This window comes from Rhinolophus sinicus, linkage group LG02 (genome assembly GCF_036562045.2).
Source record: "Rhinolophus sinicus isolate RSC01 linkage group LG02, ASM3656204v1, whole genome shotgun sequence".
Lineage (NCBI taxonomy): Eukaryota > Metazoa > Chordata > Mammalia > Chiroptera > Rhinolophidae > Rhinolophus > Rhinolophus sinicus.
This window is the reverse complement of record NC_133752.1, coordinates 69,993,511-70,020,769: the sequence shown is the minus strand read 5'-3', so window position 1 is coordinate 70,020,769 and position 27,259 is coordinate 69,993,511. Positions and strand designations below refer to the sequence as shown.

General features: G+C 40.4%; 1 protein-coding gene across 1 annotated transcript in view; it reads right to left on the bottom strand.

Moving 5' to 3' along the window:
• The window catches only part of KDR (kinase insert domain receptor), a 41,858-nt gene extending 18,262 nt beyond the window's left edge, over positions 1–23,596 (bottom strand). Inside the window, exons 1-17 of the mRNA XM_019740175.2 lie at positions 23,233–23,596; positions 19,499–19,592; positions 17,881–18,077; positions 14,814–14,944; positions 14,405–14,573; positions 13,681–13,820; positions 12,905–13,082; positions 11,370–11,484; positions 11,116–11,279; positions 9,049–9,205; positions 7,816–7,939; positions 7,195–7,303; positions 6,217–6,537; positions 3,993–4,139; positions 3,526–3,657; positions 631–737; positions 75–210 (exon numbers count right to left, since the gene is read on the bottom strand). Of these exons, the coding sequence (XP_019595734.1) occupies positions 75–210; positions 631–737; positions 3,526–3,657; positions 3,993–4,139; positions 6,217–6,537; positions 7,195–7,303; positions 7,816–7,939; positions 9,049–9,205; positions 11,116–11,279; positions 11,370–11,484; positions 12,905–13,082; positions 13,681–13,820; positions 14,405–14,573; positions 14,814–14,944; positions 17,881–18,077; positions 19,499–19,592; positions 23,233–23,299 (2,488 nt within the window). The 5' untranslated portion in view covers positions 23,300–23,596. The remainder of the gene's footprint in view (positions 1–74; positions 211–630; positions 738–3,525; positions 3,658–3,992; positions 4,140–6,216; positions 6,538–7,194; positions 7,304–7,815; positions 7,940–9,048; positions 9,206–11,115; positions 11,280–11,369; positions 11,485–12,904; positions 13,083–13,680; positions 13,821–14,404; positions 14,574–14,813; positions 14,945–17,880; positions 18,078–19,498; positions 19,593–23,232) is intronic.
• Positions 23,597–27,259: the final 3,663 nt, after the last annotated feature.

Here is a 27,259-nt window from a genome sequence, read left to right as displayed (position 1 = left end):
TTGGTCATCATCCTCAAAAAAGAAGAGATGGCCTGATAAACCCAGTATCAAATCGCTGTCACTTGAAAACACACCTAGTTTCAGCCGGTCTCTGGGGAATTCCCACTTGCTGGCATCATAAGGCAGCCGTTGACAGTGCTCATCCAAAGGGAGTTCATCCGGGTCCATGACGATGGACAAGTAGCCTGTCTTCAGTTCCCCTCCATTGGCCTGGAAGGCATTACTTCTTTAAGTCACACATACTCTGGTGTTTGGCTGTTGTTTTGTGTATTTGTTATTGTTTTGATGGCAGCCCCATTCCTGATGTCTCATTTTCAAATAAAACTCACGGCCTTTAACAGTAGTCCTATTATAATCCTGTTTTCAGTGTCCCCTCAACTCCCAAATGCATTCAGTTCTTAAATCTTAATTACACTAGACAGTCCAAACCCTTTTCCCCTCTAGAGGCTTCTATCAATTAAAGCCCTATGCTCCGGCCAACAGAAAGTGGGCAAGAATGTTATTGTATGGAAATAAACTGTGTCCATTGAGCCAATAATAATGGGAAGAAACAACTCAAAGAGCCCTAGTCAGCTTTCATTAATCATGAAAGCCAACATGCATGGCATAGAAGAGAAATTATTTCGTTACCCGCTTCACAGTCCGTAGAATGATGACAAGAAGTAGCCAGAAGAACATGGCAATCACAGCAGTGCCTACCAGAATAATAACTTCCAAGTTTGTCTTTTCCTGGGCACCTGGAAAGACACAATGGAATAAGCATCAACAGTTAGAAACTTATACTTTTTGATATAAGACAACAAAGTTCAACACTAAAGCAAGATCTCAAACTTACCAACATTGAAAAATCCTAAACAATAATAGTCACAAACTTCTAACTTGGATGAAGTCTGTAATGTTCTTAGTGGATAATTTAAAGTTCGCAAAATGTTGCAAAATGTCCTTTGATAGATGAATGGATAAAAAAGATGTGGTACATATACACAATGGAATACTATTCTGCCATAAGAAAAGATGAAATAGTGCCATTTGCAACAACATGGATGGATTTTGAGATTATTAGATAAGTGAAATAAGTCAGACAGAAAATGTCGAGAACCACATGATTTCACTGATATGTGGTATATAAAACTGAAAACAACAAAAGAACAAGACAAAAAAAATGAAGAAACAAAAACTCATAGACAGACAATAGTTTAGTGGTTACCAGGGGGTAAGGGGGGAGGGGAGTGGTAGATGAGGGTAAAAGGGATCAAATATATGGTGATGGAAAGAGAACTGACTCTGGGTGGTGAACACACAATATGATATATAGATGATGTATTACAGAATTGTACACCTGAAACCTATGTAACTTTACTAAAAATTGTCACCCCAATAAACCTTAATTTTTAAAAAAAATGTTGCTCATGAAAATTTCCAACAATAAAATCTTAAAATAATTAAGTATAGAACTAGTAATGTCTTCAAAGACAAAGTGTTTGGAGGAAGAGCCAACTTTGATGGAAAGAAAACAGATCATGTTCTATTAAGAAGAAAAGTATTTCCATTTGGAGAAGATAAACATCTGGTTTTACACTGATAGTCTATGTTTTGATCTATATAGAGTTTAAGAAGGGATCATTTAAGAAACCAAGTAGGGAAACCTTTGGCCAGAGAGTTATTGATGATCACACACCTACTGGGTGCTCTCACATATCACTTTCAATGTGTCATCCTACTTAATCTTAACAACCCTCAGTTTTCAGATGGAGAAACAAGCTCAGAGAGGTTAAGTTACTTCATCAAGGACACACCACCAGTTGGTAGAATGTTCAAGAGTTAAACAAGGTCTGTCTGACACCAGTTAACCATTACATTACCCTGTCCTTGTGTATCAGGAGCCTGAGTGAGAAAAAGAGAGAGAGCCAAAATGAGCATACGCAACATGGTCTGGCAATATGAGTTTAAAACCACTCATGAAAAGAAAGAGAAAAAGCTAGAGGTCGACAAGGAAAGCTGCAGAAGCTCAGGGCTCCAGAGGACAGCTCTGAGTGGAGAAATTAAACCCAGAGGAGGCTTTCCACTACGAGTGATTAGCAAACAAGTGATAAGGAAGCAATTATCACTTAGGGTTCTCATCAGATGAGGGCAGTGTGAATCAAAGCTATGAGTCTCCCACTCACAGAAACCTCAAGAACGCAGAAAGACAAGTACTAAGTAATTAGTTAGCAAAATACAAGTTAACAGTTGAGAGACACGCATCAAGGATATTTGGAAGTAGATTTTGTTTCTCTGGTGGTCCTACTGAAGTAACTTATACATAGAGATTTTAAAATCCATTTATGCAAAGTAAAAAGTTCAAAGATTCAATTGTCTGTATAAGTTTGTGTGTTAATATTCCCATAATAACATTTGGGAACCTAGCAGGAAAATTAAATATTTGCCTCTTCCTTTCTTAGTATTCTCTTCAGGTGAGAAGTAAATGCAATCCCTGTGCCAATATTACCTCGTTGGATATCAGTAACCAGCCACAGAGAGTTAACGGAGGTGAGACAGAGCACAGGAGAGAATTGGAAGTCTACCTTCGGATTTGCCCTAAAACAGGAAGCACGTTGGAAGTGGCGAAACCACCACATCACTTGAAATCTTTATTTATTTCATGCACTTGAAGTCTTTTATTTGCAAGTGCAGTTTATGAAATGGTAATAAGCCTACTGATTTGAAAATAAATCAAGGTATTGAGATGCGATGCTTGGCAACAGAGATTTAACAGATTAAAGGGAGTACATCCTAGACTTTGAGAGACACGTTAAAATGAGTTCATAGAAACCCGTCAATTCCTCCATCTGTCACCATCCTTCTTTCTTCCCCTTGCATATCATTCTTTCACCCACATAATGCACTTTCCTTGTCCCCCTGATGGGTTATTTTTTTTAAAAAAGGCATAGGAATACACTTCTGAAGATAAAATATTCTGTCACAAATTACCTTTTCCATCTGACAAAAATGCCAGATTTCAAATCATTCCTGCATATACATACAAGTTTCCTTTCACATTTAGATAAGAACCCAAATTTTTCCATTTCAGAGAAGCAATGGTCTATTGTTCACAAATGAATCTTAATTATCTTTAGTCCAGGGAAAACTATGAACCTTTGTGACTATTTGGATAGTGTTGATTTTCAAGGCTAGGCAGTAATTCTAATGTTTTTCCAAATAAATATAGAGGTATCATTCCATAACAAGTTAATTGAGCCATTCATATGAAGAAAGAATCAGGGAAAGGAGGATATTCTATCTGCCTGGCTATTAATTTTTCTACAACGAGAACTGCACAGATAGAAATGTGATGCAAACAGGATGAAAATAACAGTAATTATGCTTTCTGGTTAAAATAATATATACTTATAGTAGAAAATTTACAAAATACAAAGAATATCAATAATCACCTATAACCTTCCCGAAACCTAACGTGTATGAGAATATGTAAGATACAAGCTAATTTTTAAAAACCATCTGATATGTTTATGAAGTCCCACTGACCTTCTACTATGAAAAATGCCTCCACTTTTGCACACCCAAGGACATTGCATGCCTGGCAGGTGTAGAGACCTTCATCCTCCTTCCTCACCCTACGAATAGTTAGGTTCCGGTTTCCATCTTTCAGTACGATGCCTGAGGAAGGAAAAAAAATGATTATTTTTATTTACAACATGGTGTGGTGGAGTTTTTCAGGAATATTTTTAAAAATATAAATGTTGCCCCTCATCTTGGGCTATTATCTAACTCCAAATAGTCATACAGGATCAACTGCTGACCCATCACCACTGGCTTCCATAAGAATTCAACAAGGTTCTGAATACTCTGATTCTGAGTCTATGAAATTAGCTGGACCATGGACAGAAAGAGTGCTATTGTTTTCTTCCTAAGACAAATCAAGAAATAATATTGATTTTAGACATCTCCAGGAAAATTCTGCAACCAAAGAGAGATAGGCATGTTCTATTCACCTGAGTCCTCCACAAGTGTCTCGTTATCTTTAAACCATGAAATCCGTGGAGAGGGATTCCCAGATGCTGTGCATGAAACTTCGATGGTTTCACCAATACTTGTTGTCTGATTCTCCAGGTTTCCGGTCATCATTGGTGCCATACGTTCTATGCACACACAAAAAGAAAACAGAACATTTAGGTACCGTGTTTGAAATGCTTTGAGTATTAGTAAACTGCTGATTTACCAAGCTGAACACACACAGAGGTTGACAACACTACCACTGGTCACTGAATAAAGTGAAGTGAAACCAATAAGTCAGGACATCTCATACAGATGACTGTATCTCTTTGAACATTCATGTTAGTGATTCAAGCTGGTAACCACATCACAAAACAAAGGTTGTCACCCTTCTGGCTTTTTCCTCCAATCAGATATGGCTTCCCTCCCATGAAAGTTCTAGCCAGAGGCACCCTAGAATTCTGCCACGTTTCTCCTAGAAAGTGCAAAACTTCAGGGTAATTCAACAAACAAAGAATGCCTTATGTGTACTTGGTACTTTTTACAAATCTCATTGATACTATTTCTGTCACTCACTCTCAGTCACGATTGACAGGAGTGCTAGCCTTATTTTACAGATGAAGTAACCGCAGTTCAGGGGCTTAAACGACTTGCCCAAGTCCCTGCAACAAAGTAAACAGGTGAACTAATAGCATCTGGTGAGCCTAAAAGACTAGTCCCACGCTTTTCCATGAGAACACACGTAAAACAACAATAACCTAAGGAAAGTCCAATTATTTAAACTTAAAGAAAATTAAGCCCAGGAGTATTTGTTTACATGTACAGCAAAACTTTAGATTTACCCTTTTCCTGTAAATCATCAAAGTGCTGTGGCAATACCTTGTCCAAATCAACTGAACATCAAAAGGGATCTTGCTGAAAGAATCCATTTCAACACTTAGCAAACTGAAATTACCTCAATAAGTAAACTATACTGGAGTTAAAATAAATGTCCTGGATTCTAGTCTGTTTCTAAAAACAATGTTCGGGAAACAACCTGGGGGTCCTTAGGGAAGTAACCAGCTCATTGTGGGCACACAGTTGCTGGGCACGGCAAAGCCAGGAGCCTCTTTCACATCCCTTTCTGAATTCTTCCATTAGCTTGAAACCAGACCAGTCACCAAGGTGAACAGAACATATGGTCATATGTGTGGTATGATTTGAAGAGTCCTAGAATGACTTCACCCAAAAATATCTCTTCTTTCTACACCCGAGTCTTACACTAGCAAGTCTTACACTATTCTAGTGTCCATCTGAAGATACCTCTTAAAATATGCAAAGGCCTCTGAAGACGGTATCCTCAAAAACTGGGTATAGATTAGTTTACCTTGGCAGTTCCCCTTCGTAACAAAAAAAAACAACAACAACAAAAAAACAGAACATATGCATCCTAAAAACTGGGTAGGACACAAAGAACAGGAAAAAATAGAAGGCAATGGCACAAAGAGAAACTCCCCAAATTTGCCTGATCTGCCAAGACAGAGCCATGGCTACACAGATTTTGTGCAAAGCACAAGGTTAGATGAGGTGCAGAAAGTGGCTTTGAAGGGAATTTTCAAAGTTATGTGCTCACTAAAATTGTCATCTCACAGACCTTGAACTACACTGAGATGACACAGAGGTACAGGCTTTAGTGTAGCACCCGTCCCAGGGGCTCTCATAGGTCCTAAACAATCCCCCCATCACATTCTTCATGCAGCACGTATCCCACTGAGCATCTAGCACGTACTGCTATGTTCTAGAACTGGAGCATAGCATGGAATAAAACAGAAAACATTTTATGTTCACATGGACACAGAGACCTTACTGTACGATGACTGCCCGTGGGTATCTGTGTTCTCATCCGGTCTACCTACTCACCCTCTTAGCTTGTGCTAGACATTCAATAAATATGTGTCTATTTAAATAAATGAATGCCCAAGAATAAGGCAGAAATTTCCCTGGTTCAGGCCAATCCCTTGCAGAGTTATTCCACCTTCACTGGTTGGAAAGACCCTTGCTATTTTCTCTTTTTAATACATCACTTCACCATTATTAACTTCCTTCTGCCTCAAATGAGTAAGACAAGTGTGTACCAATCAACTTCGCAAGTGCTTAGAGGACGGCAATCTTGGCCCAGCACCTGAAAGCACTACATTTAAGGCATTCTGACGGCCTCTGGGAGATGCAGGGTTGCCTCCCTACCTAGGACTGTCAGCTGCCTGACCACGCAATGTCTTTTCTTGGTCTTCCTTTCCTGAGCAAAGCAGACGTAGTTTCCTTGATCCTGCAAGGATGCATTCTGGAGCTCCATGATCAGAATCACATTTGTGCTATTAGAGAACATGGTAGCATTCATTTTCGAAAGAGCATCCAAGTTCTTGCAAACAGGTGGGGGCACAGCCTGTGGGCCAAGTTTGTACCATGTGAGGTTCTCAAATGTAGTTCTGTCTGCGCTGCACAGCAGAGACACGCTCTCCTGCTCGGTTGGCTGGGTGCCAGGATGCAGAGTGATTTCAGGACCCCCTGAAATGTAAAACCTGTGGTTAGAAGATAATGATTCAACGTGGGCAGCACACGATCATCTTCTTATTGCTTTCAAACGGCTATAAAACACCAGGAGAAGTGAAGCTTTAGCAATCCCAGATGATATAATACAAGGAGGCAACAAAACTGGACAATTCAGGTCCCAAAATGTATTGTTTTACCAAAATATATTATTTGGAAATGTAAATTTATCAACTCTCCAATCAACTAAAGCTTAGCCATAAAACGAAGATGAATAGACAAAACCAGCATCGGGAGGGCACTGCTCCTGTCATAACGGCTTCCACAAAACCAAACCTTGTACGATGGTCAGCCACAAGCCCACCAATATTAACTGAATCCCAATAAGCCAATCACTGTGCTAGGCTCTGATGACAGAGACATAAATATGATGCAGGACTTGTGATTCAAAAGCATGTGTGAAACACTCTCTCTCCAGTGAAGTCAGATGTATTGACTTCACATGAGCCCAGGACCTACCTGAGGAATTTCAATTCATGAACAAAAGTATCATTTATCAATACAAGTCCCCTTCCTAAATACCATGCCACTCATAGGAATGGCAAGGGCTACAGCGTATTAGACAGCACCCACTTGGCAAGAGAACCAGCCCACCCCTCGGAGAGCAATACTTACTGGTCACGTGAAAGGAGATAACCCTCTGTCCTCTCCCAACTTTGTTGACCGCTTCACATTTGTACAAAGCTGACACATTTGCTGCTTGGATAACAAGGGTACTTACAGTCTGTTAAAAAATAAATAAACAAAAATCCCAGGCTATAAACAAAGGAGGCGGTGCTTATGCACATTCACTCAGGCTAAAATCCAGCCATCCCCACAACCGCTATGACCTGCCTGCTCCACTCATATTATACAGTGACCACTTTCAAACCTATGCAAGTATAATTATGCTGGTGGAGCTCACACATTACGCAAAATGGGCTTTGGAAACCATGTGTTTTAATATAACATAGTTTCTCATTTTCATACTTGTAAAATCAGAATCACCTTACAACAGATGTATAGATTTAATGGCATGTGTGTTTTATCTTTCTCTAAGCTATGAATAAGACATTGGTACATCTAAAAGTCAATGGTGTTTTCAAACTGACTTAATCTGCTTGTATTTTATCATCTAATTTATTTGATTATCAATCTCTAATATTTCTCACATATTATACCCTGTTTCCACACCATCCTTCCATAAAAGAGAGAGAAAGAGAGACGGATTTTCAAATTAAAGAACTTCAAACTCACCTTGTTTTTTCCTTCAATTAGGGCAATTTGATTTTTGTTGACTTCAATTTTATTTCCCCCTTGGAAATCCTTCACATTTCTCCATTCTGTACAAGTATATGGGTTTGTCATTGATACAGTTTGACTATAAGAAAAAGATAACAGATCGTATTATGATCTAATTTTTCATTAATTCAAATCAATAGTAAGGAAAGGAGCCAGACTTTGGTTATTATGTTCGCAGGAGTAACTTTCAATGCACCCTACCATGTTACCAGAGTTGGTGCCAATAAAAAATAGGCCTCAGCAATGAAGGAAGAGGTTCTAGGTAGATTCATTCAGGATACAGGAGGGAAGCAGCTATTCTGGGAATAAACTTCCATTCATAAATTGGATCGACAAGACAATTCAAGTTAATTTAGTTCAAAGGAAGCCAAGGAAACTCAGAAGCCACTGGGCTCCTTAAAGTAATCTCTCTGGGACTATGGCCTTTGTGTAGGAAATGGTGAGCATCTGAGGAAGAAACTAGCAGTGGCCATCTCAAAAACAACAACAGGAAGTGAACTGCGTAGGGTGGCGGTGGGTGGCTTGTTGTTATTTTTTTTTTCCTAAGGATGTCTGGACTTGTGTTAGAACCTGATAAGCTGGGCCTGAGGCTGAGGGCTGCAGCTGGGTCTATCTGTCCCTTGCAACCAGCAGCACTTCCTCAAGATGAACCTTCTCCCAGATAAGGAGAGATACTGTATTCACCAAGTGATTTGTATAAAGAAAGAAAACACAGATGGGCAATTAGTGAGGTGAGCAAAGAGCCTGCATTTGCAAAGGTACAGCAGGGCTAACCTAGGAAGAGAAAGCTAGCTAATCTCAAAGTAAGACGGGTGGAGGGTGGGAGATGAGGGTAAGGGGGATCAAATATATGGTGATGGAAGGAGAACTGACTCTGGGTGGTGAACACACAATGTGACACATGGATGGTGTATTACAGAATTGTACACCTGAAATCTATGTAATTTTACTAACAATTGTCACCCCAATAAATTTAAAAAATAAATTAAAAAAAAAAAAAAGCAAGCAGGATGCCCCAAGGAAAGACATCTCTTAAAACTTCAGATAGAGAAAGGTGGAAGGAGACCACAGTACCACCCGAGGGATAACTTTCTTAAAGATAGCCATCTCAGCATAGAATGGAATCAGATCAGAGCTTGGCTGGAAGAAATGCAAGACGGCAGGAAAAGAGGGCACGGCCCTACTCACGTAGGGTTGTAGGTACACTCTTCCTCCAGCTGCCAATACCAGTTGATGTAACTCGGGGGCGGAACAGCATAGACCGTGCACGTCAGCGTTTGGGTGGTGCCGTATTTGTAAGAGTCCACGGGAGAGATGAGAGATTTCTCGCCAATCTGGGGTGGGACTAGATATGGGAAAAACAACTTTTGAATTGTCAATCAGCTTTGAGGAATGGAAAGCAGAAATTTTCAGCAACTAGAGCCTACGTATTTCTTAGCGGATGATTTTGCTCCCATTTGGTTTCTCAAAGAATATCTAGACTTGGAAACAGGAGACCTGACTTCTAGTGATACTATTACTACTGTTACTACTACTACTACTACTACTAATAATAATAATAATAACAATAACAATAATACAATAAGTTGAATGACTCTGTGCACATCTCGCCACTGTGTGCCTCAGTTTTTCTCATCTACATTATAAGGATAATTCTCCTCGTCCTCCAATCTCATAAGATTAGGGCAAAACAGAAAGGAAATAGTTGTGAATAATATAGTAAATACATTTATTATGTAACGAGTATTGTTCTAAGTTCTTTACATTGACTAATTCATTTAATCCACACAACCACTATTATTGTCCTCCATTTTACACATGAGAAAAATGAAACACAGAAAAGATAAATGACTTGCTCAGGGTCACTCACCGCTCCTGCTTCTCCATCACCTTCCTCCCTCCCTCCCTCTCTCCCTTATTCCTTTCTTTCTTTATTGGCTCCAAAGTCATTCATGTGCAACTATTTCCTCATCACCTTCAACCTAAAGCCTTAGATTATACTTTCAAAACTTGACTTCTTTTTTATGTTTATTTTATATAGCAGGGTAAGTGCTAGGGCAAGTCAAATGTTTAGTTACTTCATCAATTAATGATATGAGGTTATTCGCTGTCCATTTTTACATCTTTATTTCTTGTTCATTTCCTTCCCCCCACCTTACTTATCAGCTTTCCACCTTTTCTCCACTCCCCAATCCTCTACTCCCAAGTGGCTTCTAAGCGACATTTCTGGATGCTGTTATCTTTAAAATACTCCCTGAAGCTGATAGCCCAGCAAAGAAATAAAGCCAACTTCAACAGACATACAGAGCAGGGGCAGGTTATATGGGGAAGCACCTTCATGTCACACGAGAAGATTCTGAAGTTTTAATATGGCATGCCAGCAGGGAGAACAAAGAATTATAACAGAGAAGAGTTTCCCAAACTGTGTTTGGGGCAAGATATTGATGAACTTATTGGTGGAGGAGGGGATGCTCTAGTCAAATAAGTTTGTTAAACCTTGAACGCTCTGTATCTCTCCCCCTGGAGAACGGCAAAACACATTAGCATATTAAAGGCCCTGAGAAGTCCTGCAATAAAGACACCTGCTTTACATCAACTTAGCATCTCCCACATTTACTTGATTATGACACCCCTTCCCACCCCCCACTCCCCCAGTCACTTATGTATATCTTTCAATTTGGGAAAATAAAGTTCAAATCATCCTTAAATCAATAACTTACTATCTTAGCTTTCCAGCCTCAGAGTCAGATCCTAGACTCCTGCTTAAAAAAAGAAAAAAATGGAAACACTTCCAACCAGCCGACAGTGTCAACCTGCCTGGGCATCACAGATATATCAACTACAAAGTCAAATTAGAAGCTTCCCACAAAATTCAAAGAGAGTCTTACACATGTGCATGCCAGGTATGTAATGCCATGAGACAGGAGCAAAGTTAGTACAGCTTAAACTTGTGAACTGTCCCCACAGGCATTCTTATTTCACAGCATTTAGCCACCGAGGGGAGATCTACTTTAATCTTGCATTTGACCACCAGACAGTTCATTCATACGGCCTCTTAAGCAAACATGTCCACTGCACACTGTTCTACACCTCATTTCAACTCCACTGCTCTGGACCATTGTAATACACCAGAGCCCATTCATGATGTGACTGAAACAGCAGGCAACCAAGGAATGGTGGCTTGGCTGTTTAGGAAGACATAATCAAACTCTGCTTATAAATTTTGGGCAGAGAAGGAAAACTGCATGGACTCACCATTCACAACCAGAGATACTACATGGCTCTGTTTCTCCTTTGAAATGGGATTGGTGAGGACGATAGTGTAATTTCCTGTATCTTTTTCACTCACTTCCATAATAGTCAGTACATGCCCCACTTTAATTGTGTGATTGGACTCAATGGGTCTTCCATTTTTATACCTATGGGGGGGAAAAAATCCCAGGAATCAGTACAATTTAAGGATTTGCTTTCATGTGACACAATGCTTTACATTTATTTCCAAGAGTTACCATTTTATTTCTGGGGGAGGGTAACCAAGGCACTTCACGGGCACTCTCACACGGTCTCCCACCGTGGCTTCCACCAAAGATTCCATGCCACTATCAAAGGCAACAAAAGGTTTTTCTGGAAAAAAATAAAAAAAATTATTCTCATAAATTTCAACTTACTGTAAGTGGTCATTTGGTTTATTATTTCATTTCAAGTGAAGATGTCTGAATTCAGAGAGTCCCCATGTTTCCTTGCTATAGGTCACATTCTAGCTTCTCCCACAGCCGCAGGCTTTGTGTTTGCTTTGCTCTCTCCAAGTTCACTCTGCAAGCTGATTGACTGCTCAAGTCTCAAGTCAAGCATTTTCTCCTCTGTAGCGCTTCCTCGCAGTCCCCCAGGGATGCTTGGGTGCTCCTTCTCCTCCGCTCCTATGACACTACACATACCCCACCTGTGCCTGAGGACTCAGTCGTCACACATCTTTGCTTCATCTACACCTTGCTCTACTCTCAGGCATAAAATGCCATTCACAGCTTCATAAATTTATATCTCCTGCCCTGACTTCTCTAGGTTCCAGGTTTATATATTAAATATCTCCTTTTGGATGTTTCATGGGCATCTCCAAACGAACATAGCCAATCCTGTTTCCCCTCATCTTACTCTCTTCTCAATCTTCCCTATCTCAGTAGATAAAATCACCACTCACTCAGGTGCTCATGCTAAAAACTCAGAGGTCATATTCCATTCTCTCTCTCTTACACTCCACAGCCAATGAATCAATAGGCAGATCCTTCTTGGGTCTGTCTTCAAAAATACATCCAAAGTCAGATCACTTCTCACCACTTCTACCTCTGCCACTTTGTCCAAGCTACTCACCATCTGTCACCTGGATTATTGCAATTAGCCCCCTAATTAGTCTCCCTATTTTTGCCTTTACTTCCCTTAAAAAAATAACAACAACAACCAAAAATCATAGTAATCCTATAAAAACATAAGCCAGAACACGTCTCTCTCTCTGCTTAAAACCCTCCTAGGCATTCTCATATTATAAAACCCAAAGTCCTTACCAAGGCTTATAAATTGGGTACCACATAAATTATTGTCTAAACTGAGACATTTATGTGAGTGAAAGAGCATAAATAAGAAATTATTTGCTCAAAGCCCCACAGAAAGTAATTAAATCCAGGTTTCTCCAACTGCAAAGCCCATGCTTATTCTAGTAGGACTCTCAGCCTTGCAATAAAATGAAAATTTAAAAACTATCTTAGATAATAACACTCTGCTTGTAGTAATAATAATAATAGCAGCAGCAACAATTACAACAAGTACTATTTAGTGAGCATAAGTGATATACTGGCCCTTCTCATCATTAATCATTAAAGTTAGGATTTGAACCCAAGTTATGCTCTTGACCTCTAGGTCATGTGGCCTCCCTAGCAAGAGTTCAAAAATATCTTCTGAATGAACAAAACAGGAATCACTAGTGGATCTACATGTATATAAATTATCTCACTTTGCACGGCACAGCATAATTCCAAAGCAGATCTTAGCTTACCGTGGATCCTGACGAATGTGCTGTTCTTCTTGGCCATCAGCCCACTGGAAGCCACACAGGTGTATGACCCTTGGTCACTCCGGTTTACATTAGCTATTGTGAAGGTGCTCAAAAATGTCTTCATCTCACTCCCAGACTGGGCTTTTAGTTCCCGGTTTACAAGTTTCTGATGCTGATGCTGAAAAAAGAGTTTACTGACTTTCCAAAGTCCAGCATAACATTACCCAGTAGCTTCTAGATACCCACAACACCAAGTCTTGGCCTTTGGTGAACACTATTTACTGCTAATAGAGTGACTTCAGAACTTTTATCATATTTAGACAACAAATATTTGGTTTCAATAGAAATAAATGGAATCAAATGAATTAGGATTCTTAGAACCTCACATAGTGGGAATGAAATCGATATGAACTGCAGAAACAGGCAAATAGGGCCACTGTTTTAGGAAAAGTGTGTCTCATGCCACTTCTTGAAAAGATCAAGGACTTTGGAGAGCAGAGAAACAACACAACCTGGGAAGATGTAATCACTCAGAGAATACTACTCATCACTGCCTGACTATATCAGAGTGAGACAGAGTTCTTGGCATTGCATCTTTTTTTCCATGGATGCTGTCTGTTCTGCAATTCTCTTAAAATGTATGTATGTGTATATTTGTGTGTGTTAAGGCATTTACATTTTATCTGGCTAGAGAGATCCCTATCTCTCGCAAGCAAACTCTGTTGGGGCTGATTATCAAAATATTTAGAGATCTGGCTTTAAATTGTTAGTGTTACCTTCAAAGAAGGATATTCCCAGGTGAAGTCAATCCCCACATTTAGTTCAGTCCTTGCTGTACAATTTAAAACAAGCTTCTCTCCAACAGACAGCTCGATTCCGTGAGGGGGGCTCAGAACCACATCATAAATTTTGTACCCTAGAGCAAGTAAATTGAAAAAACAGAACGTGAGAGGGAAAACAAATCTACAACTTGGCACATTTTTAAAAAAATGATGCAACTTTAAAACATGCCATATCAGCTTTCCCCAAGGGCCTCACCAATACTTGGTAACTCCCAGAAAAAATGGCCCACAGAGATTTACTAAGCACACCTATGGGAATCTTAGAGATGTAGCCCCATGGATAGAAAAGTGGTGAGATTTGAGTAGTCAATAGCCAAGGGCGCCAGCTTTAGTAAATTGCTGAACTTTCTATAATACTGGTATAATTAAAAGAACTGATGCCAAGCAATGCTCTGAACATTAAGTTTTCCATAAAATACGTTTCAGTTAATAGTATTCTTCTTCATTCTCAGTCTTGGCAAGAAAAGAAAAAATCTTGATTGCACATAGGTTTATTTGATAGAAAAGTGTATAGATATGAGTTGCCCAACACCATATTTTGAGTTAATATATTTTTCAAATCCCTTACCTTATACCTTGTACCTTAATCTCTAGGATCTTAATATAGAATGCCTTTATTGTCTGATAACAATGATGTAGAAAAATACTGTCTTCTTACCTACAACCGCAACTATGTACATAATAGACTGATAACTTTCATCATTAATTTTTGCTTCACAGAAGACCATGCCAGCATAGCTAATCATGTAGCTGGGAATAGTGAAACCTTTCTTGCTGTCCCAGAAAATTCTGTTACCATCAGGAACAAATCTCTTTTCTGGATACCTCTGGGTAGAAAAAGAAATATCAAATATTTAATCAAGTGCTATCCAAAAGTGGAGCCATGTAAAATGACTACTAAAGAATTAATATTTTTAAGAATACAAATTGATTTTATTTATGGTCATTTTGACCCTCCCTAATGGATCTTTAAATCTCGTTATTGATGTTATATTATAACTGGCTACCCATCTTGATATTAGCTAAAAATTATGCAAATGTAAGAGATGACGGAAGATGTAACTTACTGCACAAAGTGACACATTGAGGTTGGAAATGGACCCAAGACACGGAATCACCACAGTTTTGTTTTTGTTCTCCGTGATGTACACAACTCCATGTTGGTCACTAACAGAAGCAATAAATGGAGATCTGTAATCTAAAAGAAAATTTAATTCCGTTTAATTAATGGTATTGAATAGAAAAGTTGGTTATCTTTCAGGTTCATAAACTCTGACCAGAGAATTCATGGTCATTAATTCATGGTCATGAAATGTCTTGGAAATGACATTTCACATTAGGCAAAGGAATCCACAGGTCGATCTGCTGGTAGATATCTGGCTCCATGGATATACTGCAGGAGGGGTGTGTGTGTGAAAAATCTGAAAGAAAACTCCCAGAATGGGAGTGACTCCTTTTGTAAGTATCATGAATAAGTAGAATATATTTTATAGGTCGCACATTGAAACAGGTCGATCATTATAATTTTTTTTCAAAATGAAGGAGCTCATTTTTCATATACATTTTCATATACACTACATTTTTCATCTGTATAGATTTTAAAGTAACCTTAAAGTTAAATCTGTACATTTTACCTACTCAATTTTATTGATGTTAAAAAAAATCCATGTTCCCTTTCTCTATGCAAATAATGTAAATGCCATGAAAATAATTAATGGATTCCAAAAGACCTTTATTTCTTAAACAAAAAATAACTAACAATTTTTGAATTCAACTATTTCAGAGAAAATTTTATGTGGGTATTTTAAGACTGTGAAGACTAGGATAAGATTCTTTATAAAATAATGTTTAATAGGTATCGCATTTAGTTTAAGATTCAGCAGTCGTTAATATCTTCGATGACAAAAACTTGAAAAGCCACCATGGCAGAGTGAGAAAAAAACAAAAGAGATTTTAATGTCATTGAACATTGTTCATACAATGTTAATACGCTGCTGGGGAACTACCCCATTCCTCAGAGATAGAGACGATGTGGTGTGAAGTCAAGTTTGAAATCTCAGAGAGATACTGGTTCAGACTGTTATGCCCAACACACCTGACTGAGCATTTTCAGAGCTCTTCAGTATGGTTGGACCAAGTGAAGAAAGAGTTAATTAAACCAAAGGAGAGAAAGGCAGCTAATTCTCTGGAACAGCAGAAGTTTGGTTTCCTTCCCAGCTGGAAAGCACAGAAAAGCAGCCAATCCAGCCCATCACATGCCATAGCCATTATCTTTCGAAGCCAGGATCCACTTCCTGGCTCCATCCACTGGTGGAGGGGATGGGGTCAGAAGACTAGGGAAGTAAGATGGGAACCAGAGGGAATACTAAAGTGCTGTCCATAGGGAATACTTCAGTGTTTTCCTTCCCATTGTTAAACTTAATGACCAAAATCTTAGAGCACCTCTTAAACAGGAAGCAGAATTTGAAGGTATACTCAAAGATGAGCAGTGTACAAATAAACAGGCCTAGGGCTTGCTACTTCTCAATGTGACCTACCTTTCATCGACATGCTAAGAAATGTCGCATAGTTTGCTTACAGAGCAAGCCTTTCGCTTGCTTTACTGATGCCTTTGGAAGCTAAATTAACCCCTTTACGTAAGACTAAAGCTATTCAGTAAATCAATTGTATTTCAGTATCCCCAAAAAGGAAACAAACAAAATAAACCCAAACAACCACCCATCCTCTCAAAATAAAATATTTACTGAAACTCATGAAATGGATTTTCACATGTCTCCAAGTTTCCTGACTCCAGGGAGAAGGAAATAACGAAATATTATGGGAAAGGTTCATCTTGTAGTCTATTTCCAGACAGACTGAAAGCAGGAAATCCTTGCAATCTTCTGAGAAAGCCTGGTCTCCCAAGACTGCCAGATCAAAAGGAGCCAGAAATTCTTGAAGATCTGAGCCCTGTCTCTTTCAAATTCTGCAGAGGGGAGGAAGAGGGCACAGAATTCCATCTTGGATTGTGCTTACCCTGGACAAAAATAATTCTCAAATATTACACAACCCAGGAGTGGCATACGTTATTTTGATGTGGTCTCCATTTTTCCATTGCACTGACCATATCGCACAATTGAAATATAAATGGAGATATGCAACTGTGTTTCCCAAAGCTGAGAAAATTCCTGTTCTATAAAAGATGATTCTGGAAAAAAGTCTAAGCCATCTTCACTTCACTCAAATCCTCTGGGATGTAAAGAGGTATATAAATGTCTAAATAAAATGTCTACAAAGCTCATCTTCACAGGGAAAAAATATTTAGTACATCCAAGCAAAATGCTATACACCACTTACATTCCCCTAAATTATATGATAGGTATCTCTTTAGTTAAGTCGGGTTTTCACAGGGAAATTCAGGTAGAAGATTTTTGAAACACAAAAGAAAGAATAATTCATATGATAAATACTAAATACATGTAACATTGCATTTTATCCTACATGGATGTTAAGTCGGCCCCCATGGTGTCAATCCCAAATTTCATACTGTAGAAGGATATGGCATATCATCCAAGATCTCAAACCACATAAGCAAAGGAAACAAACATAGTCCTCGAAAGGCCCTTTGAGGCAGCATCTTCATTTGCTCCAGATTATGGGAATTGTTTATTAAAAAAATATAAGAGGGAAAAGAAGAGTTCCTATGTACCAAAAAGTTCCAGAGTCCGTGGCTGTTTCCCTGTGCATTCTTGGGAAAATCTCCTACTCTGCTATAGATAACCTATCTCTCCACAGAAACCGCTCCATAATTCACTCCGAACCTTCCTTTTCAAGTATTTGAGTTTTGCTTTTTTTTTCTCAAACATCAGAAGGCTTTTTATAAATCTGCATAGCCAATTGTGCACACAGATTTCCCTTGGAAACACAGATCAGAACAAAACTAATTGGGCAAAAGAGATATAACAGGGCCCAAGCTCCAGAACAAATCAATGAGTCTTATCCTCAGAGGAAACCTTGGGAGAGAAGAGTTTTGTATATTCCTGTTGGCAAAGCGCCTTTTGGGAGAGCCTTCGGTGAACTCGATTCTTCTTTGTGCCTATTGTGTTTTATAGCTGGTAAATCAACGTGGGAAATGAATTTCTTTGAAGCTCTTACCTTGAACGTAGACATAAACAACCGCGGCCGTGTCTGTATCCCTGTAGAAGCATTTGTAGGCTCCAGTATCATTTCCGATCACTTTCGGAATTGTGAGTGTCTTACAGAAGAAGCCGTCACTGCACTCGGTCACCTCCACTCTTTTCTCAGAACCACTGTGATTGTTGGGCCAGAGCCAGTCCAAGTCCCTCTGTCCTCTGAAAAATGAATTCCAGGGACGTATTAATGTGAAATGCCACACTATGAGGCTGTTTCTAAGAAAGCAGAAGTTTTGGTTCTCAAACTTATTACACTTCTCCACAGAGTCACAGACTTCTACCAACAATGACCGGTTCTATTGATAAATGACAAAAAGCCATCGACTCAGCTTCAGAAATCACTTGTAGGGATCCTGAGTTTCCTATTAATTAACTCATTCATTCATACAACAAATGTTACCAACATTAGTAAAGACTGGAGACAGAGCAGTGAACAACAACGAAAAACCATGTCCCTTATGGAACCTCAGTCCCGGTGGACCAGGAGATGGGCAACACAAAAGTAAATAAACCTCACTAAAGCTGACATCCTTAAAAAAGTAATTAAAATGCAATTTTTAAACCGTGGTGACAAGTACTATGGACAAACTATAGATGATTCAAAGAAAAGAGGGAAGAGTTCTGGAAGAAGGGGACTTAAGGAAGTGGCCCATATGGATATCGGGAAGAACAGTATTCCCGGCAGTGGGAACAGCAAATGTAAAGGCCTTGGAGTGGGTATATAGGCAAAGTATTAGGGGAGTGGCAAGGGAGCCAGAGTGGCTAGGTAAGAGTGGGCAAGCAGGAGAATAAGAAGTGAGGTGAGGAAGGAAAGGATGCCGCTGTCTGAGAGCCTCAGAGGAACCAATGAGGAGTTAAAACATAGATTCCTTTTATTGCAGCATTTCTCTGCAAAGTCCGAAGGCAGATAGTCAACGTCAAGAAGAACGTAACATCATTGAGCCTTCTTTCAAAGAACTTGAAATTTCCATGAAATTGCAGCTACATTCATAAATCAATACCATGAGTTCTTGCTAGCAAGTGAGAAGACAGGCATTCCAGAATATCAGGTGGGAACATGAAGTCCATTACCTGTGCAGAATATGCACTCAGCAACATTAATGGCTGAATATTAAATTGCTATTACAGTCAGAACTTTATCATGAAATAAAGTTCATGAAAAGGACTGAACAAATACCCAGGCGGCACTCTGAGTATTATAAATACGGCCTAAAACTTCTTCAACTCTATCCTTTAAGAGAATGTCCTTAATTTTATTTATCCATTCAAAATTTATTGAGTATCTACTATATACTATATACTATACGCGAGGTGCTTTACTGATTATTAAGATACGTGTGTGTGGTGGTGGTGGTGGGGGATGTTGGCAGACGGCAATAGAAAATAAATGCCAGCAAAATCATGCCAGATTTTTGGAAGAAGACCTTTCTCATTTTTCCGTTATTACATAATTTCTTAGAAACCTCACTACTTATAAACAATTACTATAAAACTATTATAATTCGGCTATATGGAAATTATTTTTACTCAAACAATAAGTTACTTGACACAGGAAATATGAATCTAAAATCAATCCTTACCTGCAAGTAATTTGAAGAGTTGTATTAGCCAGAATTGTAAGGATGTCTTTTTGTATGCTGAGCCTTGGTGGATCAAGAAAAACACTAGGCAAACCTAGAAACAAATTAAATAAATGAATGTAGTTGCCACTGAGTCAGACCTAATAGGAAACACCTTCTATACACAATGCACACTCCATACTTTAAAAGGCCTCTTCAGCAATTCATTGTGGAAAACTGTGAATTTACTTTTCACCATTCCCAGTAAAAGTTCACAAGCTGTGTCATAACAGGAAGAATGGGCAGATGGTCATAAACCAACACAACAGTTCTGCAATTCACGGAGCTAGGGTGGAGTTCCTGTTTTCCTGCATTGCCAACTTCAAGGTCTTACAAAAGGATATGGGACATTGAAACCAAGTGAACCTTCATCTGATGATCTCACTCCCTTGGGAAAGGACCCACTGACATTTCTTATAAAACATAGGATGCACACATTCGACTAAATTGCTGATTAATGAATACTACTTAGAGAGATTTTCTATATAGTTCATCTATGTACCCTGAAGGGGATGGCAGTATCCATGACCTTGACTCATTTTCCTTTATCAATTTTCTAGTTCACTTCCTCTGCTAACTGAACTGCCAAGGTTCAAAGACTGTACATTAAAACTAGTTGAGAAGAATGGAGTAGAATACCTTCCAGCGTGATATAATATGTCTATTAATATACTTTTCCTCAGAGAATGGGACTAGAAAAAGCGCAATGCTAATGAGTTACAACTGGGGAATTTCAACTTAATAATCAAAGCTCTGAGTGCCTCCTGATACCAAGCTTGGAACACAAGAAAAATGGCTTTACCTAAGAATACCATGGGACAGATTTCCTCACCCTGGGTTACTCCACAGCAAGAAAACTGAGTTCTCTGTCAGCTAAATGTGATGAGCTACCAGGTGTTGAAAAAACATCAGAGAAAGAAAAACTGTCCACGATGCTAGGGCCTTAACTGATATCCAGATCTTCAAAACCCCACTTTAAAAAGAGATTGATGCTGGGCAAGCATCCAAGCTTAATATGATCACTAACTCACATCTACTAAGAACAAATGATTCTCTAGGCCTAAAATGGCATTGACCTTGTTGGGCAAATAAAAGATTACTAGCAAATAGGAGAGACTGTGAGTAAACAGAGTATGAGCAAATATCCAGGGCAAATATCCAACGCATTGAATGTGTGGACCCCAGTATGAACAGCTGCAGGCAAAATGATCTGATCACAGATGTTCTCACACACTCACCCAGATATGCAAAGTAGGTTGCTGACATAACTGTTGATTTGTTGATCAATAGCATAGTAAAAAATATAATCAAAAAAATATTTTAAAACCCTGGAAATTAAATTATGTCAATAAATCTCAGAAACGAATTGGCTTTGGTACTGACTTGTGTTTGGGGCAGTGGTTCTTAGACTTTAGGATGTGTCAGAATATTCCTGGGCCTGCAAATCTGCATTTTAACAAGAATTGCAGGTTACTGGATCATACATGATCTATGGGCCACTCTTGGACAGTTATTGGCCTGAGTGGTCAGTTAATTAGCACAGCACTTTTTAATAGGAAAGAAATAACTAGCTCCAAAGTAGGCAAGCAATAAAGCAAAATGTTTAAGAGCAAAAGAAAAGCCTTCCCAGAATGGAGTCCCTCTTTGTCTAAAGAAAGGAAAATGAAAACAATTCATTTGGATGAGCACAGATATCAAAATTGCAAAACACTAGGTTGAGAAACATGTCAAAAATAGTAACTTAATACGATTCACACAATGATCCAAATGAGAAATAATCCATTATTTGAGCACATTCATATGGGGGGAAAAAATGGTAGTAGAGACTAAGCTCTGCCCACCCCACCACCAAAATAAGAGATTCTTGAAGCTCTCTCATAAATTATTCTACAGATTAATTTACACTCTAGACACACTTTCCCACTTAAAAAATAAAAAGTTAAGATATGCCCTCCATTCGTGGGAAGCCAAAACAACACCATACTAGTCTAGACACATCTACAACAACAAAAAAATTATAGAAGGCTATCAATAATGGTAACTTTGATTTCGTTTCTGTAGACCAACACTCAATTTTTTTTTCCCATTAAGCTTCATTCATGTTCATTGGCAAGTTTGAGTTCTACTCTTCAGAAAATTCTAAAGACATAACTATAAGGAGTACATTTGCTACTACTCAATAAAAAGCCCTTCTATGTTCAAGTCCCATAACCAAAATTAATTTGTGCACTGTTACCCTTCCAGCTCAAAGGCAGGAAGGAAAAACAAGAGTGCCTCTGTTTCCAGAATTTGATGGCACCAATTATAGCCCAATCCAATTAAGCAAGTCACACACTCCAAAAGGGCAACCTCATCATTATATTCAGGGCAACCCGATTAGTTTACTACTGCTGCGCTATGAAACACCCCAGGCTTAAAAGCAACTCACTTCTTTGTGGGATACAGAACAACCACATGTTCCAGACCTTCATTCTCTCCCCATAAAGGCAGAGAGAAGTCTTGTCAGGGACAAATGAATGTCCATGATGGAGCTGGCCTTGATGAACCAAGTCATTAAGAAAATTCAATAACTATAGACAGATGATCTTGTTACTGTATATGTGTGCCTTTTTTTTAAAGACCTAATTCTTTTCTTTTGATACAAGGAATTCTTCCCTAACTTATTTGACTTTTTTTTTTTTTTCCATTCACCACCCTCTCCCCTTCTCACCCTCCAAAGAGTGGAAATCTGGAAATCAGCAAACTGTGGCTACAGAAAAGAGATGGGGGTGGGGGGCGGAGAGGAAGAAAGAAAGGAAAAAAAGGGAAGATAATTTATTGCATCAAGAGCATGTGTGTTCCTAATCTTGCAGGAGATAAATATTTGGTGGCAAGGAGAGAGGCGTGTGGCGTTACATCTAGGTACGTAGTCCCGCTAGGTAAGTTTTCAGAATGGGAACTTCTGACCATTCGCTTACCGCAAGAACCAAAGCTCTCTGAAAGATGTTAAATTGTTTTACATAGGAAGGTGACTGTTATTTGGAGACACTTTGGGAAGCTGTCAAAGCCCTGGGTCCAAGCCCCAGTAACTTTCCCTTCTCTACAAGGAGACCAGCGTCCTGCACAGAGGAAGGGAGAAAAGTTTCCTTCCCCCAGGACCCCACCTCATACAGTGGATGTGTATGTGAGTTCGAATCAGACTGGAACAGCAGACACGCGCCGCCGCTCCACTCCTCCAAAGGCAGAGCTGATGCACGTGCGATCCCAGCGAACTGGCTTGCGCTCCCTGCAAGGCTTCCTACCCTGTGCGCGGATGAGGGTGGTAAGCGCAGCGGGACAAAGTTTCACCGCTGGTTCCCGCCTGAGGGAGTAAGTTCCCTTCCTGCTAGCCTGGGGCACCTTCCCACACGCACCTCCCGAGACCCGGAGGGTGTGTAGGCTCCGCAGGACACTCTCCAGCCGAGGCCCCTGGCCCAGACCAGAGTCGTGGAAAAGAAACTGGGCTCAGGAGACCACCAACTCGCAAGGCAATCTTGGGCCAGTCGCAAAGCCTCAGTTTCCTCATTGGTAAATGAAAGAACACAAGTGTCAAGTCATTTTCAACTCTCCTGCTATGTGATTCCGAGTTAGATCCGGCCTCCAGGTCCTCTCCGCGACCCCATCTCTCTGCCCGCACCCAACCTCTCCGCCTTCTTTCTAAGGAGCGGGTTCCTTACCCACAGAGGCAGCCCGGGTCTCCACGCAGAACCACAGAGCGATGGTCAGCAGCACCTTGCCCTCCATCCCTCACCTCGCGCGAGGTGCAGTGCCCAGAATTCGGGCGCCGGTTCTTTCTCCCCCGGCCTGCCCCGCGAAGAAGGCGTGGAGGTGCCACGCGTGCCGCAGGGCAGGACTACGGAGCGCGAAGGGCGAGGGTGCCCTTGCTCCCGCCGCGGCTGCAGGGGCGTCTGCGGGTGCTGGTAAGAGAGGATATCCCGGTTTCGGGACACCGCCGGGCTTTCTGTAGCGCGCAAGTGATGTCCCCCGCTGCAGAGGAAACACAACCATGCACTGCCTGCTTTCCCCGGTCCGGGACTCAGTACAGGGTGGGAGCCGGGACCGAAACTCTAGAGCGCAGGGGCGGGGCGATGCGGGGCGGGGGAGGGGGCGGGGCTCCCTCTCTGCGGCCTGCCCCACCCCTCAGCCGGGTACCGGCCAGAAACGCCTGCTTCCCACGCCCACCTCACCATCTCACCACTTGGCCCGGGACAGCGCCTGGCCCGGAATAGTCCGAGTGAGACGGTCCCGGGCGCAACGACCCCGTTTCTGGCGGAAATAAAATGTAGCCCGTAACGGGTTCTGAGCCACTCCAACGTTCAATCGGTTGCTGGTCCCCCGAGATACTGGGGAGCAATATTGGGAGCGCAACGAGGGACACTGCGCCCTCAGGAGGCGCGCGAAAGTTTGGGAAGGGCCTCAGCGCTGCGAGAGACTGAAGTGGCTGGGGAACAAGTTGCGGATCAGCAGCGGAGTGAAGCAACTAGGGAGACGCGGGTACTGAGCCAAGACGCACCCAGGATCGCAAACTGGAGGTGATTCCAGCCAATACGAGTGTTTTGCTTGGCCAGCACAATTGAAGTTTAAAAATCTGAATATGAATGCTTTTAGTGACAATATACACCTGCCCAGCTCTTCCAAGTTCCCACTATTTCTTCATATCTGGAGGCGTCAAGTGTTTTTAAGTTACCTGCCTAGCCCCAAAAGGCATTTAAATTTGAGACACCCGCCCCCCACCCCCCCAACCTGGCTTTCGCCAAAAGACCCAAGTCAGGCCTCCAGCTGGAGGTACTCAGGCTCTGGAGTCCAGGGTCATCCGTCCGTCCTGCGAGTGAGGCTCTTGGTGAGAAAGGGCTTTTGTGCACTGTGTTACCCCAGGAGGAGTCCCTAGCATGAGTCTTCCTGGGCCCTAGGCAGAGCCCCTTTTCGAAGCAGACCTTCCAGCCGAGCTACCCTTAGGCAGAGGGAAAGGAGGCCCGGCACCTGGCTTCACTGGGGAAGCAATGAGGTGAAAGGTTCCAGATCCTGGGCGCCCAGAACACGCTGTGCAAAACCTCACAACGCTCTCCGCGTGTGGAGACTTGTGGCGCTGTTGGGAGGAGAACTTGAATTCCTCTCTGACCAAATTTGTTCCGTCTTTTCTCCCCAGTTCTCCCGACTCCTGGGGAGGGACATCAAATGCCCCCCAATTTCATTAAATAGGGATCGCCCGGATCCCTCTGTCTCCTTCCCAGGTGCTTCTGAATGAAAAGCCTTTCCTTAGGCTGAGGCTAACATTTTTATCTTTTCTTTTTTTTCCCAAGCAAAAGCAAATTCTACACACATATAAGTACAGCTTTATCACCTTCTTCCTTCCACAGAGTAACCTTGGTATAAATACTGTTGGGGTGTATGCTTTTATTTTTAATTTAAAATGTAACTTGGAGATCATTCTACATCAACCCTCAGGCTCCATCTTGCTTTTTTAAATAGTGGCATAGTGTTCCACTGTATGCATGTACTAATATTTAATCCAGTAGTTATTTATTTGTCAGGGGCAGGAATATCCTTAAAGAAACTCCCTGCTTCCTGCTAGTAAACTCAGCAAAGAAAACAGGATGGGCTCTGGCAAAGTTGGATAAGGGGGAGGGAGATGGAACCTGATTTGGAGAAGGCAATTTTTCTCCATCTATCGCCAAACAATTCTCCTCTCTCAGCCTGATTTACAATTCATGACACTTCCTCTTCCATGTCTCACTTAAGAAGATAGTGTCTCCTCTGAATGCAAACCAGAACCTGCAGGCCACGGTAATAGCCCCCTGTAGAAGTCTTGGAGGAAATGATGCGTCTTTGATGGCCACAAGACCAGAATTTGGCAGGGTCTCAATGAAATCAGTCTACCACATTCCCTCCCACACAGTGCTTAGAAGTGCCTTGTGCTCATGAAAAATGACAATGTCTGCTTTACAAAAAAAAGTTGGTCCCCTGTGCAATACCGTTATCAGGCACCATTGCAAAGGAGTGATTTCGTGAGTTAATCCAGCAGTACAGGTACGACCACCACCTATCAAAGTGCTCAAATATGTTCAGTGCTCCATAGATAGAATTCAGACACATTTGGAGGTAAAATAGCAAAGAATGGTGCTACATGCACAGACTCTGGGGTCACACTGGCTGGGCTTGACTCTCAGATCTACCCCTTATGGTCCATGTGGTCTTCACCAATTTACTAGCTGTATATCTATGAAACACAAAAGATGATAACAGTACCTTCTTTGTATGGTTTTTGCAAGAATTACAGGAGATATTCCATGTAAGGCACTTAGACTAGGACTTAGCACCTTGATAAGCACAGGAGCCTAGCACATAGTAAGCACCTGATACACATTAGGAAGCATTCTGCAAAGATTATTTATACTACAGTGCACCATCTCCTTCATGCTGCTGAGACCTAAACTGCAAATACGGCTCATTCATTCAACAACAGTTTTTGAGCACCTACTATGTGCTAGGGAATATACTAAAGGCTGGGGTTACAATAGTGAAAAGAAAAGCAATAACAGCATAAATGAACAGTATTCGCCATAGCTCCACCCAGGGCAAATTTAACTTAATCGCAGAGTACTCTGTATGTCCAGCTACTTCTTTTGACTTTGTGTACACAGAATATACATTGTTCATATCACCAAAGAACATACTGCATAAATTGTACTCCATGATGCCAAATTTGGTTCCATCACCACCAGTATTTTGGATTTCATATCTTGAAAAGTAAATGTGAAGACTAGCAAAAGGCTAGGAATTGTGGAAGTTAGATGATGAGTACATTAGGGTTCATTTTACTATTCTCTTTACTTTTACATGTTTAAAATTTTCCATGATAAAAAGTTACTGTTTTAAGTAACTAAAATCAAAGTGATGTCCAGTCTAGTATAATACTAATGACTTTTCCACTGTCAGTATCTTGATGTTAACCCTGGGAAATGATTGAGGCAGGTGGACAGGAACTTGTGCTTTTGACTTCATATATTTCTATAACATTTTGTCAGAATAAGAAAGTGTTACTTTTACAAATAAAAAATATAAATCAAGATCAACTCTGTCTTCTAGTGGCTGTTATATTTTGAAATATTGCCATTTCTTGATTATATATTTGCATATATATATATATAATTTTGTCTTTTCTTCATTTAATTTATTTCCAATATTTGTAATTTGTTAATGCAGAACCTTTGACAACATTGCCAGATGTGGGCTCCATTTTATAGCTGGTCTGTATCCATGACTATCATGTGTTGAGAGATTATGAGCGTACCCTTCCTCTCTCATTATCCATCTTCCTTACACACTGACATTTATTTTACTCTCTTTGTGATTTATATTTTTAACTTAAACTTAAAATATACTTGTACGTTCAAAAAAAAAAAAAGAAAAAAAGGCTAGGTCACCACAAAGCCAGGCTTGCCTTACATGTGTTTATCTGTGATTGTTTTTATTCATGAAGTCTTACATTCTAATAAATATAAAACAAACTCCCTGTCCTTTTTGTGAAACAGATGAAACAAAACTTCAATACATTCACCTGCAAAAGAAAATTTTCAGTTGCTATGGGGGTTGGGGGAGGGAGTCCAGTCAAAATGGTGGCAAAAGTAAACACTGTGCTAGCTTCCTCCCATGATCAAATTAAAATTACAACTAAATTATAGAACAGTCAACCTGGAGAACCAT